At 37.5% G+C, this 17,906-nt stretch overlaps 1 protein-coding gene across 2 annotated transcripts in view; it reads left to right on the top strand.

Annotated features, from left to right (window-relative positions):
• TAF4B (TATA-box binding protein associated factor 4b) overlaps positions 1-17,906 on the top strand; it is a 197,223-nt gene that overhangs the window by 166,469 nt on the left and 12,848 nt on the right. Inside the window, exon 15 of one of the 2 annotated variants that reach the window (XM_037805602.1) lies at positions 17,712-17,827. In XM_037805602.1, coding sequence (XP_037661530.1) covers positions 17,712-17,827 — 116 coding nt within the window. Of the gene's footprint in view, positions 1-1,369; positions 3,227-17,711; positions 17,828-17,906 lie in introns of those variants that run through there. The other variant, XM_037805603.1, reaches the window with a different exon arrangement.

Here is a 17,906-nt window from a genome sequence, read left to right as displayed (position 1 = left end):
CCATCCTGGCACCAGTGAGCTGCACCAGGAGCCCAGATTGCAGTCCCCACTGCTGCCTGCCATGTGACTGGGGGATGGTAGCCACTGCACAGAGGGTGAAATTCACCTGTATTTACTGCATTTTACCAGCCTTTTCCTCCATCTCTTGTCTGGATGTTTCAGTGTTCCACTAGACTCTAGAGTTTTAAAATAGTTGATTCAGACAGTTCCTGCCAGTTCAATAGTTGTTTTGGTGGAGGGAACTGATTCTGGAGCCTCTTATTCCACCATCCGTCCACGGTTCTCTCTGGCTGATCAACTTTAAACCAATACATTCAATCCAACAAATTACTGATAATCTATTTTGTGCCATTTACTGAGAAATGATAGTCCCTGTCCCTGAAAGCTTATGGTCTTGTGGGGATGTTGTGGTGGTGGTGGGTTCATATTCAGATTACTATAATACTATGTAAAGTAGTTGCCACAGTGAGAATTCTGTGGTGGTGGTGGTGATGGTGGTGGTGGTGGAGCTGGTAGAAAATAGATAGCGTTTGAAATGGGTCTTAAAGGATGAGTAGATTGGCCTAGAATGGCTTCTTTGCAGATCTCCTCCTATTGGTAGAGGAACAGTATGGCTAGAATTAAGATGCTTTGTAAAGCAGTAATAGAAAGTAAGGCTGGAGTAATGCCAGGGTGATGAATTTATATCTGATTTGGTAGATAATATAGCAGTGATTAAGAATACTCACTTTATATCAAATTAGAAATTTAGTTCCAGTTCAACGTTGCTGTGTGACCGTGAACAGATTGCTTTACGTGTCTGAGCTCAGTTTCCTCATTTGACCAATGGAGACAGCACCTATATAATTTGGTTGCAATGTTGTGTGAAAGAAGAGAGATAATATGTGAAAAGTGGTTAACGTGGTTCTCAGCATGTACATTCTCAAGTAGCTGCTGTGAAGCCATTGAAGATTTGATAGGTTTTTACATATGTATATGTCTGTGGAATCATCACCACAATCAAAATAATGAACACTCTTCGCTCCCAGAAGTTTCATATAAGACTTAAGGAAAGAATGTCTACACTACAATGTATAGGAAAGATTGGAGTGAAATAGAGCGTAGAAATGGAGTAATCCGTTAAGATGCTATTGCCATGGAACAGGTGAGACAGAATGAGTGAATGCAGTCATGAACTAGGTATGGTGGCAATTTGCCTACCCCACAAAAGTGGCCTGCTAGAGGACAGGGTTGAGTCTTCATCATTATATCATCTCCAGCACCTAACCCAGTGACCAGAGGACAGTGGGCTCTTAAATACCAGAATTACAGATACTTGCTTTATAAAAGATTCCTTATTTTAAATTGTTTCTTCCTTTATTCTGTTTAGGGCTTAAAAGACAACTTTCTTGCTTCTGGGACATCCAGTCTGACAGCCACCAAACAGTTGCTTCGTCCAAGAATCACGAGAGTCTGCCTCAGGGACTTGATATTCTGTATGGAACAGGAAAGGGAGATGAAATATTCTCGAGCTCTATATCTTGCCCTTCTGAAGTGATCACTCCACTGTCTATTCACATCCTTACAATTTACTGCCAAAGAAGATACAAACAGCATCGTTGCACTGTCCTGAAATTTCAATTTTTGGAAAATAATCACCAATATAGAAGACCACTGTTTACAGTTACAGACTTTTATTAAATCTTACTTATCCCATAGGGTTTTCTTAATTACTGTAATTCAGCTTTATCTTCTGAAATTGGTTATGAGATAACAGTTTACACAAAAATAGGTACCTGCCTACCTATGCATTTAATTACAGTAAGTTAAGGGGGCTGTCTATAGGTACCTGCTTTATTTGCCGAACTATTTTTAACAAGTGAAGTGTCTTTCCTTTATACACTGTGATGCAGGGGAAAGAAAGGAAAGGTCACTATTTACCCCAAGAAAAATATATTTAATCCTATACTGACCTTGTCCCAAAATGTTAGATTTTGTGTTTAGAATTGGAAATTCCTTAGCTAACTATGACAGCCACCTTCTGTTGCTGAAGGTGGGAAGCCATGGAACAAGGCCTGCAATAACTTTGGTTGGCTGAGTCCCAGTTTTTCCAAAACAGAGACAAATGGTAATAGTTTGTGCCTGCCGTTGCTATTCTCTGGTTCATATAACCATGTACTGTTTCCGATACCAAACGAGAGGGCATCCTTCCCAGAGAAACCTTAAAATTGGAACTGCTGAATTCCTTGTGGAAAAATCGAAATGGTGGAAAGTATTGGAAAGAATGGTGGGGCATTGAGTTCAAACTGATAACATGAAAATGAAAATGGAATCATAAAACAGGAAATATCCTGCGTATGCCTGAAATGGGCAAGGTGTCAGAGATGGTATTGGAACTCCAGAGCAACTGGTGTATGTTTTATTGAAGTGAAAAATCACAACCCAACCAAAAAGGAAATTGTATTAAACATTTTCAAGAAACAGCATTTCAAAAGGGAATAGGTTACTTTTTGTTTTATAATGTTTTAAATCCCAAGAAGGGTAGTTTTTGTAAGTTAGAGCTTTTATTGTTCTCTCTCTTAAAATCTTAGTTACCCTACGTTTTAAACATCTTGGTGCATTTTAAAAATCCTAATTGGTGATTAGAAATTCTTGACAATAGGGCTCTATTTTGGATTCTGTACTTAAAAGTAGTATCAGCGTCTCACTTTTGGGGTTCTTAGCTCTAATACACTATGATAAGCACATTATGTATATTTATCAGAGGAGGAAGCTGATGTTTTGCAAAGCAAACTCTCCTTTTTTTTTGTTTTTTCTGTTTTTGTTTTGTTTTGTTTTGTTTTTGTTTAATCCCACCTGTGTGGAATGTGGCTGGTGAAAAATAATAGCTGTAATTAAAAACACATGCATAAAAAATGATTAAATCCTCCAAGAAGGTTTACAAAAGGGGAAAAGCTGTACTTCTTAGGAAAAAAAAAATTCAAGGAAAAGAACCCTCAAATATTTTACTCTTCATCCTGTTCTTCCCATTGGGACTATTATGGCCATATTCTAGACTATGATAAGTTTTAAACTGGCCATATTTTTGTTTCAGTAAGTTGATAGGTAAAAGGCTATAAATTATGTATATGTTAAGAGTACTTTAAGGAGGGGTCTATACTCAAAGTTGTTTTTGTATATTTAAATGCTTAGCTTTATTTTTTGTCAAGTGCTGCATACTCCCATATTTGTGTATAATCTTATTGATCAGATGTTTAAAATTATTTCAAATACAATATTAAAATAATTATTTTATTATAAGAGTAACATGGTAACTTTGCTCAGTCACTGATTTGCATTCCAGTGTCATTAGTAATGTCGGCCCCTGAGGTAATTATATCTGCTGGGTGGTGGATCTTTCTAGTCTCTGACTGTTACTTGGGAGTGTGGGCATTTGGGTTCAGAAACTCACTTCAGATCTAAGTTCACACCTAAGATCCAAGAAGTCACTTTCTGGGAAATAGTTGTCAATTTATTTGCTCTGTGACTCACAAAGAAAGCTAAACATATTCATTATGAAATCTTTTCTTGGCGCATTAGGGTTTTCTTACTGCTTTCATAGGAAGCAATAAAGAAATCATACCATTTCTTTCTTATAGGTATTCTTTTTCAAAATTTACTTTTAATATGCATTTTAAAATTTTGTGTTGTGACATATATCTTACATAAATGCTCAGTTTACAAAATAGTGGCCTAAAAATGCATTTTCTTTACTCATACAGTAGTGCCAAAATTTAATTCACAAAAATTTGTATTTCCACTTCCTTTGAAAAATTAGAATATCTGGAATCACTAGGTATACCCTTTTGTTGTTGCTCCAACAAGTGATCCAAACAGTGACTGTCCACCTTGGACGTAGGGGCATAAGTTTACCTTTCCTTTTCTGATCCTTTTAAGCATTAGAATTTGTGACCCTTTGCTTTCAGTATTTATCTTGGGTGATGAACAGAAAAGGGGAAAGTGCCAGAAATTCTCCATCTATTTATTTCTTTTTTTTTCTAATACCTTTATTAAAGTATATTTAATATATCATAAAATTCACTCATTTCATCCATTTTTTTTTACTTTTTTTTTAAATTCAGTTTTATTGAGATATATTCACATACCATACAATCATCCATGGTGTACAATCATCTGTTCACAGTACCATCTTATAGTTGTGCATTCATCACCCCAATCTATTTTTGAACATTTTCGTTACACCAGAAAGAATCAGAATAAGAATAAAAAATAAAAATAAAAAAAGAACACCCAAATCACCCCACCCACACACCCCCACCCCCAAATCCCACCCTATTTTTCATTTAGATTTTGTCCCCATTTTTCTATTCATCCATCCATACACTGGATAAAGGGAGTGCGATCCACAGGGCTTTCACAATCACATTGTCACCCCTTGTAAGCTACATTGTTATACAATTGTCTTCAAGAGTCAAGGCTACTGGGTTAGAGTTTGGTAGTTTCAGGTATTTACTTCTGGCTATTCCAATATATTAAAACCTAAAAATGGTTATCTATGTAGTGCGTAAGAATGTCCACCAGGGTGACCTGTCAACTCCATTTGAAATCTCTCAGCAACTGAAGCTTTATTTCGTTTCATTTTGCATCCCCTTTTGGTCAAGGAGATGTTCTCAATCCTATGATGCCGGGTCCAGATTCATCCCCGGGAGTCATATCCTGCATTGCCAGGGAGATTTACACCCCTGGGAGTCAGGTGCCATGTAGGGGGGAGAGCAGCGAGATCACCTGCCAAGGTGGCTTAGTTAGAGAGGGCACATCTGAGCAACAAAGAGGCACTCAGCAGGAGACTCTTAGGCACAATCATAAGCAGGTTTAGCCTCTCCTTGCAGCAATAAGCTTCATAGGGGCCAGCCCCAAGATAGAGGGCTCAGCACATCAAGCCGTCGGTCCCCAATTGGTGAGAACATCAGCAACAATCCAGGTAAGGAAGTCCAACACCTCTGCATCGTCCCCCGGCTCTTCATGGGGGCCCCGAATATATACTTTTTTTCTCCACCCAAATTACTTTAGGATGTGTTGCTATTTCATTCTAATCTATACAGACCTATCATAGCTCACTTCCTATTCAAAGTTCCATGTAATTGTAGTGTTTGAACAAACTGACTGTAGAAGTTATATTTTTTAGAAACTGTAGATCCTACCCCAAATAAACATCTCTTCCCTCCGTCTCACATGGAAGTTGAAGTTTTAACAGTCAGTTTCAACCTTTACCCTTTGGCCCAATTTGCTCTAGTCTTAACTAGATCTGCTTTATTCATATCTCTAATTGAGGTCTGGGATCTATTTCAGCTTTTTTTTTTTTTTTTAAACACTTGCTGAATGCATTAATACAGACATTCATATCTGCCGAGCTCTAGCTCTGAGTTTCAGGTGTCATGCAGATACCCAATGTTCCAGAGACCAATCAGGTTATACACCAAGGGATCAATATGTCAGAGTCTGGGGATAGCCATTACAATTCAGGAATAGACTTGACTGCTGTAAGAGCTTACAGTCTAGGGACCATTACAAAATTATTTCCCTGTTAGGCTGTGCTCTAAGATTCAGTTCTGAGTTTAGACATTGTAGTTAGTCCATATTGGTGAAGCATTATAGTGTTTGCCTTGGTTTCTGTTGTACTTTACTCAAAATGCTCTCTACGGATCCATTCACATCATTGCGTGTCTCACAGCTTCACTCCTCATAGTTGCTCAGTATTCCATTGTATGCATACACCACAGTTGACCATTCTGTTCCTCAGTCAGTGTACCCTTAGGCCACCTCCCCCCATTGCAACTCATGAATACTGCGTCCATAAACACCAGTGTGCAAATGTCCATTCATGTCTCTGCTCTCGGATCTTCCAAATACATAATGAGGTTGTAGGAGCTTATGACCCCACATACTTAGCTTCTTGTGGAGCCACCACAGTGACCTCCAGAAAACCTATACCATTCTGCCTCCTCATCAACAGTAAATAGGTACATCCCTCTCTCCATGTTTTCTCCAGCACTTTTACCTCTTTATATTTTTTCCTACAATCTTATAGAGATATATTCACATAACATACAACCATCCATAGTGTACAATCAGTTGTTCACAGCATCATCACATAGTTGTACCTTTATCACCACAGTCAGCAGTTGAACATATTGATTATTACGAAAAAAAAATTTTTTTTTGGTGAATAATAAAAAAGATAAAAAGAAAAATGAAAATGTCATACAATACAATATAATAGTAAGGACAGAAAACAATACCACTGTCAAGAATCCCATATCCCTCCCTTATATCCCCCCTCTCATACACATTTAACTTTAGTATATTGCCTTTGCTACATTTAATGGCAGCATATCGGAATGCTACTGTTGACCATAGACTAGTTTGCTTTGAGTATGTTTTTTCCCAAGTACCATCCCTTTTTCAACACTGGATGGTTGACATTCATTTGTTCTCCCACATGTGAGAACATTTTTATATTTGTACATTTAGCAACAGTCATTGGCCACTCCAGTTTTTGCCAAGTTATACAGTCCCAGTCATCATCATCTATCATTACCTCTGGTGTCATACATTCCCCTATCCCACCGCTATCAGCTTTACTCACAGATATCTTTGTTCCATGTACTTACAATATTGTGCTAGCATTACACAGTATTACGCTATTTCTGGATCTATACAATCAATCCTGCTGAACATTTCTGTAGTCCTTCAGCATCAAATGTCTGATCTCTACCCTCTTTCTATCTCCTGGTAGCCTGTGTTATCAGCTTTTAGCTCTCAAAGTTTGCTCATTATTATTATTTCATATTAGTGAGACCATACAGTATTTTCCCTTTTGTTTCTGGCTTACTTCACTCAACATAGTGTCCTCAAGGTTCATCCACGTTATTATATGTTCCATGTCTTTGTTCTGTCTTACAGCTGCATAATATTCCATCATGTATGTATACCACAGTTTGTTTATCCAGTTGTCCGTTGATGGACATTTGGGCTGCTCCCATCTCTTGACAATCGTGAATAATGCTGCAATAAACATCGGTTTACAAATGTCCATTTGTGTCTTAACTTTCAGTTCCTCTGAGTATATACCTAGCAATGGAATAGCTGGGTCATATGGCAAATCTATGCTTAGCTTCCTGAGGAACCTTCACATTGTCTTCCAGAGTGGTTGCATCATTCTACATTCCCACCAGCAATGCATAAGTGTGCCTCTCTCCACATCTTCTCCAGCGCTTGTAATTTCCTGTTTTTTTGAATAATGGCTATTCTGGTAGGTGTGAGATGATATCTCTTTGTGGTTTTGATTTGCATTTCCCTAATAGCCAGTGGAGTTGAGCATTTTTCACATGTTTTTGAGCCATTTGTACCATGTCTTTTGCCTCTTTTTTAATTGAGTTGTTTGTGTTTCTGTTGTTGAGTTGTAGGATTGCTTTATATATTTGGGGTATTAAACCCTTATCTGATATGTGGTTTCCAAATATTGTCTCCCATCATGTAGGCTGCCTTTTTACTTTTCTAACAAAGTCCTTTGATGTACAAAAGTGTTTGATTTTAAGGAGATCCCATTTGTCTATTTGTTCTTTGGGTGTAAGGTCTAGGAAACCACGTCCTATCACAAGATCTATGTTTTCTCTAAGAGTCTTATGTTCTTAGGTCTTATGTTTAGGTCTTTTTGTATAAGGTGTGAGGTAGGAGTCCTCTTTCATTCTTTTAGAAATGGATATCCAGTTCTCCAAACACCATTTACTGAAGAAACTGCTCTGTCCCAGTTGTGTTGGCTTGACTGCCTTATCAAAGATCAATTGTCTGTAAATGAGAGGTGTATTTCTGAACACTCAATTCGATTCCATTGGTATCTCTGTCCTTATGTCAGTACCATGCTGTTTTGAGCACTGTAGCTTTGTAATATGCTTCAAAGTCAGGTAGTGTGAGACCTCCCACTTCATTCCTCTTTCTCAAGTTATTTTTGGCTATTCGGGGCACCTTGCCCTTCCAAATAAATTTGGTTATTGGTTTTCTATTTCTGCAAAGTAAGTTGTTGGGATTTTAGTTGGTATTGCATTGAATCTATAATTCAGTTTAGGTAGAGTTAACAATTATATTTAGTCTTCCAATCCATGAACATGGTATGTTCTTCCATTTTTTTTAGGTCCTGTTCGATTTCTTTTAGCAGTTTCTTGTAATTTTCTTTGTATAAGTCTTTTGTGGCCTTCATTAAGTTTATTCCTAAATACTTGATTCTTTTGGTTGCTATTGTAAATGGAATTTTTTTTTTTAAATTTCTTCCTCTTGTTGCACATTACTTGTGTATAAGAACACTACAGATTTTTGCATGTTGATCTTTTAGCCTGCCACTTTGCTGTATTCATTGGTTAGCTCTAATAACTTTGTGGTAGATTTTTCTGGATTTTCTATATATAGAATCATGTCATCTGCAAACAGTGAAAGTTTTACTTCTTCCTCTCCAATTTGGATGCCTTTTATTTCTTTTTCTTGCCTGATTGCTCTAGCTAGAACTTCCATCATAATGTTGAATAACAATGGTGACAGTGGGCATCCCTGTCTCATTCCAGATCTTAGAGGGAAAGCTTTCGGTCTCTTCCCATTGAGTACGATGTTAGCTCTGGGTTTTTCATATATTGCCTCTATCATATTGAGAAAATTCCCTTCTATTCCTATCCTTTGAAGTGTTTTCATCATGAAAGGATGTTGAATTTTGTCAATTGCCTTTTCTGCATTGATCGAGATGATCATGTGATTCTTTTGCTTTGATTTATTGATGTGGTGTATTAATTGATTTTCTAATGTTGAACCAGCCTTACATACTTGGAATAAACCCCACTCGGTGTTGGTGTATAATTCTTTTAATGTGCTGCTGGATTCAATTTGCAAGTATTTTGTTGAGGATTTTTGCATCTATATTCATTAAAGAGATTAGTCTATAATTTTCTCTTTTTTTGTAGTATCTTTGTCTGATTTTGGTATTAGGGTGATGTCGGCTTCATAGAATGAGTTGGGTAGCTTTCCCTCCTCTTCAATTTTTTTGAAGGGTTTGAACAGTATTGGTATTAATTCTTTCTTGAAGGCTTGGTAGAATTCACATGTGAAACCATCTGGTCCTGGGCTTTTCTTCTTTGGGAGCTTTTTGATGACTGAGTCAATCTCTTTGTTTATGATTGGTTTGTTGAGGTCCTCTTTCTTCTCAGGTCAATGTTGGGTGTTTATGCTTTTCTAGGAAGTTGTCCATTTCGTGTAAGTTGTCCAGTTTATTAGTGTATAGTTGCTCATAGTATCTTCTCATTATCTCCTTTATTTCTGCAGGGTCAGTAGTTACGTTTCCTTTCCTGTTTTGGATTGCATTTATTTGCATCTGCTCTCTTGCACGCGTGCGCTCGCTCGCTCTCTCTCTCTCTCTCTCTCTCTCTCTCTCTCTCTTGTTTTTAAATTGTTAGCCTAGCAAGGGGTTGATTTTCTCGAAGAAGCAGCTTCTGGTTTTGTTGATTCTCTATTGTTTTCCTGTTCTCAGTTTCATTTATTTCTGCTATGATCTTTGTTATTTCTTTCCTTCTGTTTGCTTTGGGGTTTATTTGCTGTTGTTTCTCTAGTTCTTCCAGGTGGACAGTTGATTCCTCAATTTTTGCTCTCTCTTCTCTTCTAATATAGGCATTTAAGGCACTAAATTTCCCTCTCAGCACCATCTTTGCTGCATCCCATAAGTTTTGATATGTTTTGGTTTCATTGTCACTTGCCTCGAGGTATATACTAATTTCTCTTGTAATTTCTTCCTTTACCCACTGGTTTTCTAAGAGTGTGTTGTTTTGTCTCCGTATATTTGTGAATTTTACAATCTTCTGCCTATTATTTATTTCCAACTTCATTCCATTATGATCCAAGATAGTGTTTTTTATAATATCAATATTTTTAAATTTGTTGAGGCTTGCTTTGTGACCCAGTATGTGGTCTATCCTTTGAAAATGTTCCATGAGCACCTGAGTATAATGTCTATCCTGCTGTTGTGGAGTGGAGTGTTCTATAAATGTCTGTCAAGTCTAGTTCATTTATCATACAATTCAACATCTCTGTTTCTGTTTCCTTGTTGATCCTCTGTGTAGATGTTCTGTCCATTGATGAGAGTGGTGTTTTTAAGTCTCCAACTACTATTGTCGATTTATCTACTTCTCCTTTCAGTGTTCTCAGTGTCTGCCTCATGAATTTTAGGGCACTCTGGCTTGGTGCATACATGTTTATGATTGTTATGTTTTCTTGATGAATTGACCGTTTTATTAATATATAGTGTCCTTCTTTGTCTGTTTTAATTGTTTTACTTTTGAAGTCTGCTTTGTCTGATATTAATATAGCTACTCCCACTTTTTTGTGGTTGCTGTTTTCATGAAATATCTTTTTCCAACCTTTCACGCTCAGCCTATTTTTGTCCTTGGATCTAACGTGAGTTTCTAGTAGACAGCATATAGATGGGTCCTGTTTTTTTTAATCCATTCTGCTAGTCTATGTCTTTTTTTGTGGGGTTCAATCCATTAACATTTAGTGTCATTACTGTAAGGGCAGTACTTTCTTCTATTATTTTGTCTTTTGGATTTTATATGTCATGTCTTATTTTTTCCTCTCTCTCTTTTTACCTTCCTGATAATCTTCATTTCTACACTCTTCTCCAAACCTCTTTTTACTGTCTTTTCCTATCAGCCTTTAGCACACCCAATATTATTTTCTGTAGCATCAGTCTCGTATTCACTAACTCTCTCAGTATCTGTTTGTCTGAAAATATTTTAATCTCTCCCTCATTTTTGAAGGACAGTTTTGTTGGATATAGAATTCTTGGTTGGCAGTTTTTCTCTTTCGATATGTTAAATATATCATACCACTGTCTTCTTGCCTCCATGGTTTTTGCAAAGAAATCTGTGCATTGTCTTATCGAGCTTCCCTTGTATGTGATGGATTGCTTTTCTCTTGCTGCTTTCAGAATTCTCTCTTTGTCTTTGACATTGGACAATCTGATCAGTAAGGGTCTTGGAGTACATCTATTGGGATCTATTATGTTTGGGGTGTGGTGTACTTTTTGAATCTCTAATTTTCTGTCTTTCATAAGAGTTGGGAAATTTTCAGTGATTATTTCTTCTATTATTCTTTCTGCCCCTTTCCCCCTCTCTTCTCCCTCTGGGACACCCATAACGCATACGTTTGTGCATTTCATGTTGTCACTCAGCTCCTCAAGACCCTGCTCATATTTTTCCATTCTTTTCACCATCTGTTCCTTCATGTGTGTGAATTCAGATGTCTGGTCTTCCAATTCACTGATCCTTTCTTCTGTCTGTTCAAATCTACTGTTGTATCCTGCCATTGTCTTTTTCATCTCCTCCATTATGCCCTTCATTCCCATAAGTTCTGTCATTTGTTTTTTCACGCTTGTGAATTCTTCCTTATGGTCCTCCAGTGTCCTTCTTATATCCTTCATCTATTTTGCTATGTCTTTCCTCAGTTCATTGACTTGATTTTTGAATTGATTTAGATTTGTTTGAACATCTCCAATTAGTTCTTCCTTCAGTTCATTGAATTGATTTAGCAATAATTGCTTCAACTCCTGTATTTCAGTTGAACTATTAGTTTGTTCCTTTGGCTGGTCCATATTTTCATGTTTCCTAGTATGGTGCATTATCTTAGCTGTCTAGGCATCTGACTCTCTTGATTAGTTTATTCTGGAGCTTGTTTTCACTCTTTTACCTAGGATTTTCTTGTTGGTTGGCTTTGTTCTCTAAACTTTGGTGTTTAATTCAGCTTATTCTGGACATTTAACCTAGATTCTGTTTAGTTGATCAGAGTTTTTCACCTCTTGTTTTTCTATTTCTTGCCCTGCCTCTATGTAGCCTTTTTTTTTTTTTTTATGTAGCCTTTTTGTGTGGTGATCTCCTCAGATATGGTCAGCCCCAGTCAGGTTTTCCTAGTCCAGAGAGACCCAGATTTCAGGAGGAAGGTACAGAGTTGCTTTGAAAATGAGAACCTCCTGTGAGGCCTTTAGACTCTGTGCTTCTCCTATGCTATCCAGCAGGTGGCACTTGCCAGCCCACAGTTCTCCCAGCAGTGTAAGGAAGCATGGAGCCTTTTGATCTCCAGGTGACCCTGACCCTGTCAGGGGCATGGCTGACTGAAGCTAGCTAATGGATTCCAACCCCTGGGATCTGAGTTACCAAAAGGGCTGAGATGTTATGGTGTTTAGCAAATTTTCTCTTCCACTAGACTTATTGCTTTGTCTCTCAGAGGTATCTTAGCTCTGCTCTTGCCTGGGCTCAAATTGCAAGTCTTTGAGACTTTCTGTAGAGGAAAAAAAACTTCAAAAAAACTTCAAAAAAAAAAAAAAAAAAAAAAAGGAAGGGCCCAGTATGGACTATTTACAGTCCTTGCAGATCTAACGGGCTATTGAAATGCTAAAATACCAGGAGTTGAGGGAGATTAAGGATCAATCAAGAAAGCAGAGAAGCTGGCTTTTCAAACAAGGGCTCTCCCTCCCTGGATTTTCATATGTGTCTGATTCTGTTTGAGTCCTGCCCTTCTCTGTATTATGTTCACCTGACTTCAAAAAGTCTGTTTTTATTTTGTTTTCTTTTTTTTTTTTGCTGTTTTGCTAGCCCTATCTCCTCTCTGCTGGGCTGACTGCTCCCAGATTTTCTGGTGTCTGCTCTCAGTTTATCTGTGGTTGCAGCTTTTGTTCTCCCTCCTGGTTCCCAGCACCAACAGCCCCTCTTCCCTCAGGATTGTGCCTGGCAGGAAAGGGGCGTGGGCCCCCTGGCCTCAAGAACGTACAGATTTCGCTGATCTCAGCTGTTCCACAGGTTCCTGAGTGTTGTATGAAGTTTGTCCAATCTCAAATTCCTCTGCGGTGTCCGGTCCACACACTTCCTGGCTTTCTACCAACTGTCCCAGAGGAGTAACTACAACCTAGACCTCACCACTCCACCATCTTGCCCCTCCAATTGTCCATCCAGTTATTTTTAATATAACTGACTCATTTTTTAAATTTTCTTCTCCTGAAAATCTTTGAGTCTTCTTTTAAGAAGAAGCAAAAGTTTAAAATTTTAATAGCTGTATTTCTTATAACCTGCATTTGAGGTAAATTTTGTTTCATTAGAATTTCGGCAAAACTTTATGCAGAATTAAGACCATTTATACTAGTTAAGACATGGTTGCAGCAAAGAATACAAGTAGTGTTAGGCACATTCATTAGAAAAATATGGAAGTAAGTTCTCAGGCTGATTAGGTTGGACTTTATCTCTGTGCCTAGTTATACAATGAACCATCTAAATGTTTATAAAATTTTTGCCTTGACAGGACTCAGTGATTCTGTAGGTGATAAAAATATGTGTCACATGTTTGCACATGACCTAGTGCCCATTTTTAATTTGTGTTTTTAGCATTACCGTAATTTCAACTACTTTCATATGCCTCTCTGAACTGACATGACTGGTTTTTTTTAACATATGGGCATGTTTTACCTCTGACAGCAGTATATTTTTTATAAGTCCTGTTCAGTGACTGACAATAAATACCTCTTAATTAGTATTTTCATATGCATTTTAGTTGTATTGCATTTGTGCATTTGCTTTTTCACTGAAGCTGCTTGCTTCACTAGTTGGAAATTGGTCCTCATTAGAATATATTTGTCATATTTTTCTTTTGGGAAACATTGAGTGACTTATATGCAAACCACCCAAAGTGTTCACCACCATCCTTGAGAGATTTAGGTGAGAGGAACAGATATCTAACAGTAATAGGGTTAAAATCTATTTAAACCTTACCACAGTGAATATTTGTGGGAAGAAAATACTCCCAATGAACTCATTTTAAGACTTTTGAATTTGTTAGTAAGCCATAACAAGAACAATTTTAATGGCAACTCCTCTTTAAAATAATGATGCCAGGTTGGCATCTAAATTCTCTTATTGTAGGTAGAATTGAGACAGGATAGCCTATTTGTAAGAGCATACACTGTAGAGCAAGACTTCCCATCTCAGTCCTGCCTCTTACCAGTTGTGTGACCTTGGGAAAATTATTTAACTTCTCTGTGTCTTTGTTTCCTCATCTGTAAATAATAGTGCCTTTCCCTGAGGTGGTTGTGACAGTATAATGAGTTGTCATATGTAAAGCATTTAGAACAGCATATTACATGTAGTAAATACTGTATGTGTTTGTAATGATTGTTTGATACATTATGAATGGCATAGCTCTACTTTTTGCCACCTCCAGTAGTTTATTATTGATGAAAGTCATTGGTTGAATGCATGAACCTTAGTGTGCAAAGAACATGCAAAAAGAACATGCAAAATTCTTATGTATTGCATTGGGGATTGAGGATAGGAGGCTAGCAGAAAGGTATGATACTGTAGTGGAACCGTTAAATAGAGTACTTTTTATGTTCATGGCTTTATCTAATAACTTTCTTGTAGGGTTGGAAGCAGTAAAGAAACCATGCCATTACTCTCGAATTTCTAATTGAAAACATTATAGATGAACATTCTATATATGGTGAACATTCAAACAGCATAAAAGAGTGTGCCCAAAGTAATTCTCTTTACTTCCTGGTCCCATGTTCCCCTCTCTAGATTCAACCACTTTTACCATTGATCTATCCCTGGCCATTTTCACAATACCATTATTCTTGATTTATACTATGTTCCAGGGTAGAAGGGAGGAGGGAAGAATTGAGTATTCCAGTTGTAGTTACAAAGTGTCACTGACAGAATTATTCACTATTTACTACATGTGAATTCAGGATTGTTCCAGCCTCTTTTCCGTAAGATTGATATTCCTCATCATTAAAAATTAATGAATAGATCAAAATAGGGATGATCTAAGTTTGAGTTTCAGGAGAATGATCCCTGATGGGATGCTGATATCCAAAATACTCAGTTAGCAAACTTGTAAGAACTTTATGCTGAGCACCATGGGAAACAAAGATGTGTAAGACACAGCCTATGTCCTGGAGCTATCTCTAAGTGAGAGATGGAATATATAGACAAACACATGAATAATGCAAAGTAGCACATACTGTGTTCCAAGGAGTGGGGTAAATAGTGGGTTCTCATAGGTGTTCCTGTAAAAAAATCCTACTTCCAAATGGAAGAATCATGTTTAATACCTCACAGAAGAAATGAAATTTGATCTAAAGAAATTAGATACAAAGAATGGATGACAATCTTGTGAAGTGGGACATTTTGATTGACTATTTCCATGGAGTTGTGACCCCTCCCCCCCATTCAGGTTGAGTCTTAATTAGATCACTGGAGTCCTTTAAGAGAACTCAAGGAGAGAAGGAGCTCAGAGAAGCTGAGAGAGACATTTTGGAGAGAAGCTAAGATATGTAATCCAGAGTTTGCCCCCGGGAGAAGCTAAGAGTTGCCACAGAACCAGACACTTGGAGATGCAGAGAGAAAGACTTTCGGAGATGCTAAGCTAAGAGATGAAGCCCAGAGTTTGTCCTGGAGAAGCTAAAAGAGGACCCCCATATGCTTAGAGAGAAATGCCTTGGGAGAACAAGCAAGGATGCACAGGAACTGAGACAAGCTAAGAGAGACAGAACTCCAGAGACATTTTGGAGAAAGCCATTTTTGAAACTAGAACCTGGGAGCAAAGGACCAGCAGAAGCCAGCCACATGCCTTCCCAGCTGACAGAGGTGTTCCAGACACCACTGGTCTTTCTTTAGTGAAGGTATCCTCTTGTTGATGCCTTATTTGGACACTTTTATGGCCTTAGAACTAAAAATTTGTAACCTAATAAATCCCCTTTATAAAAGCTAAAAAAAAAAAAAAAAGAATGGATGAGATTTTAAGTCATATTCTAGGGTCTTCTAAGGCAAAAGTTTGAGATAAGGATAAAATATGTTTAGGAAAACAATCTAGTTTGGGTTTTGAAATTGATGTAGGGAAGAAATGGAGGATAATTACGTAAATGTAAGATGGGGACAATTAACATATTTACATTGTCTAAAATTCAAAAGGTATGAAAGATAAAGTGAAGTCTCCCACCCTAGTCTTCCAGATCAGTTCTTCATTTGTATTTCAAATAAATTGCAAAAAAGAAATTAGAGGGTAAGAATTGCCTGCACGCTCCCTCCCCACCCCCTCACCCCCCACCCCCACCCCCCGGCAAAGATTTTCCCCTGATTATAAGAGTAATATATTCTCATTGTAGCAAATTTGGAAGATATAGGCATAAGGAAAATGAAAACACATGGCACTGTTAATATTTTGATGTATTTCTTTCTAGCGTTTTTTTCTGTGCATATGTAGATGTTTTAGATCATGCTGTTGACCCAGCTTTATCTCCTCCCGACATACCGTTGGAGATGCTAGGAAGAAATGGGAAGGAACACAGCTAGGAAAATAGACCATCATTTATGAATTCTGTCCCTCAAAGTGACATTGAAGCATTTTTCTCTTTTCCTTTTATGGCATATGGTTGATTTAAAATGATTTCAGTGTGTTGTGCTTAGCAGTGAAATGAAAGAACCCTTTTAGTTGCATCATAATTTGCACTGGTCCTCCACCTGATAAAGTAATATGAAGGAAAAATTGCCTAATTCATTATGTAAACTATTTAGCAAATTCAAAGCTAGTATAGAAATGTAACTTGTGAGGGTTAGTTTATGGGTCTGATAAATTTTCCTGACTGTAATGTTAATGGAAGTTTTGTCTGCTGAAGAGGGGAAGGTAAGGACCAGCTTGTTGGCTTTTTGAATTCAACCCTGATAAAATCTTAATCTTCTAGGTCTCCACTTCTCTAAATGTGTGAAGTCATCACGCTGGATGATTTTCAAGAACTCTTTAAACTTTCAGTTGGCAAAATGAACATATCACTGGACACATTTTATCCATCTTAATTCCTATAAACATAAATAGTGGTTGCCTTTAATGCTGAGGAGAGCAAAACAATCGAATAAATGACTCCTCATGTCTCTTACATGTTTACTACCATTATCAAAAAAACCTAAGTTGTATGTGGGACTGGACCAGGCCCCAGTCAAAGAATAATATAAGCATTGTTAATGATCTTTTACAATTGCATTAATCCTCTCTAAGGAATTAAGGGGATTATGGTCCTTCTAAAATGAGAATGTGACAATATGTGGAAAGCATAGGAAACTATTCCCCTCACAATCTGCTTCCAAATGCCAACTGGGGACCCAGTCCTGTTAAGGGATTTAGTTCAATTGATTTTGATACTGGTAAGCTTGCTTTTGAGTCAGGAATCTGTGTTATCGGAGAAGGAAAGGAAGGTGCAAAGCCCAGAATTACTGGAGAGAGATGTGTCACCAAAGAGACTTGGAAATTGAAGAAATGTCAAGAATAGCTTTATTGACTTAACCTCAGATGCTACCATTGGGCGTTAGTCTCTGGAACTGGCAGTTGGTAGCAAGTTCTAAATCTAGGGTCATTACAGACAGTTCAGGTTTTTATCAAATTTCTATGCCTAGAATATTGAAAAGATCCTGAGCTAATTTTTTGAAAAATGTGCATTTTGCCTACTATAGCTTTTAAAAAAACATTCTCTGTCTACTTCTTGTGGATTTATTGAATAACTAGGCAAAATGTTGATAGAAGTTTGGGAAGAAGATGCTTTCATATCTGGCTTATGAAAATCTACATGTGATCTTCCATACTCTTTTCTTTTCCACTGACCTTAGAAGCCTCTCATTGAAGATGGCAGAGCCACCAGCTGGAAGGAGCCTGGGGTCACTGAATCATGGCTTGGAGCAAAGCTGCCTGCTCATCAAGGACACCCATTTTGGACTATGCACAAGTGAGAAATAAGTGTTGAATGTGTAGCCACTAACCAAAATATCTGTTACAGCAGTTAATATGGCTGAATTAACTAATTC

The sequence above is a fragment of the Choloepus didactylus genome, chromosome 16 (assembly GCF_015220235.1).
Source record: "Choloepus didactylus isolate mChoDid1 chromosome 16, mChoDid1.pri, whole genome shotgun sequence".
In the NCBI taxonomy this organism is placed as follows: Eukaryota; Metazoa; Chordata; class Mammalia; order Pilosa; family Megalonychidae; genus Choloepus; species Choloepus didactylus.
This window is presented reverse-complemented; position numbering and strand designations above follow the sequence as displayed.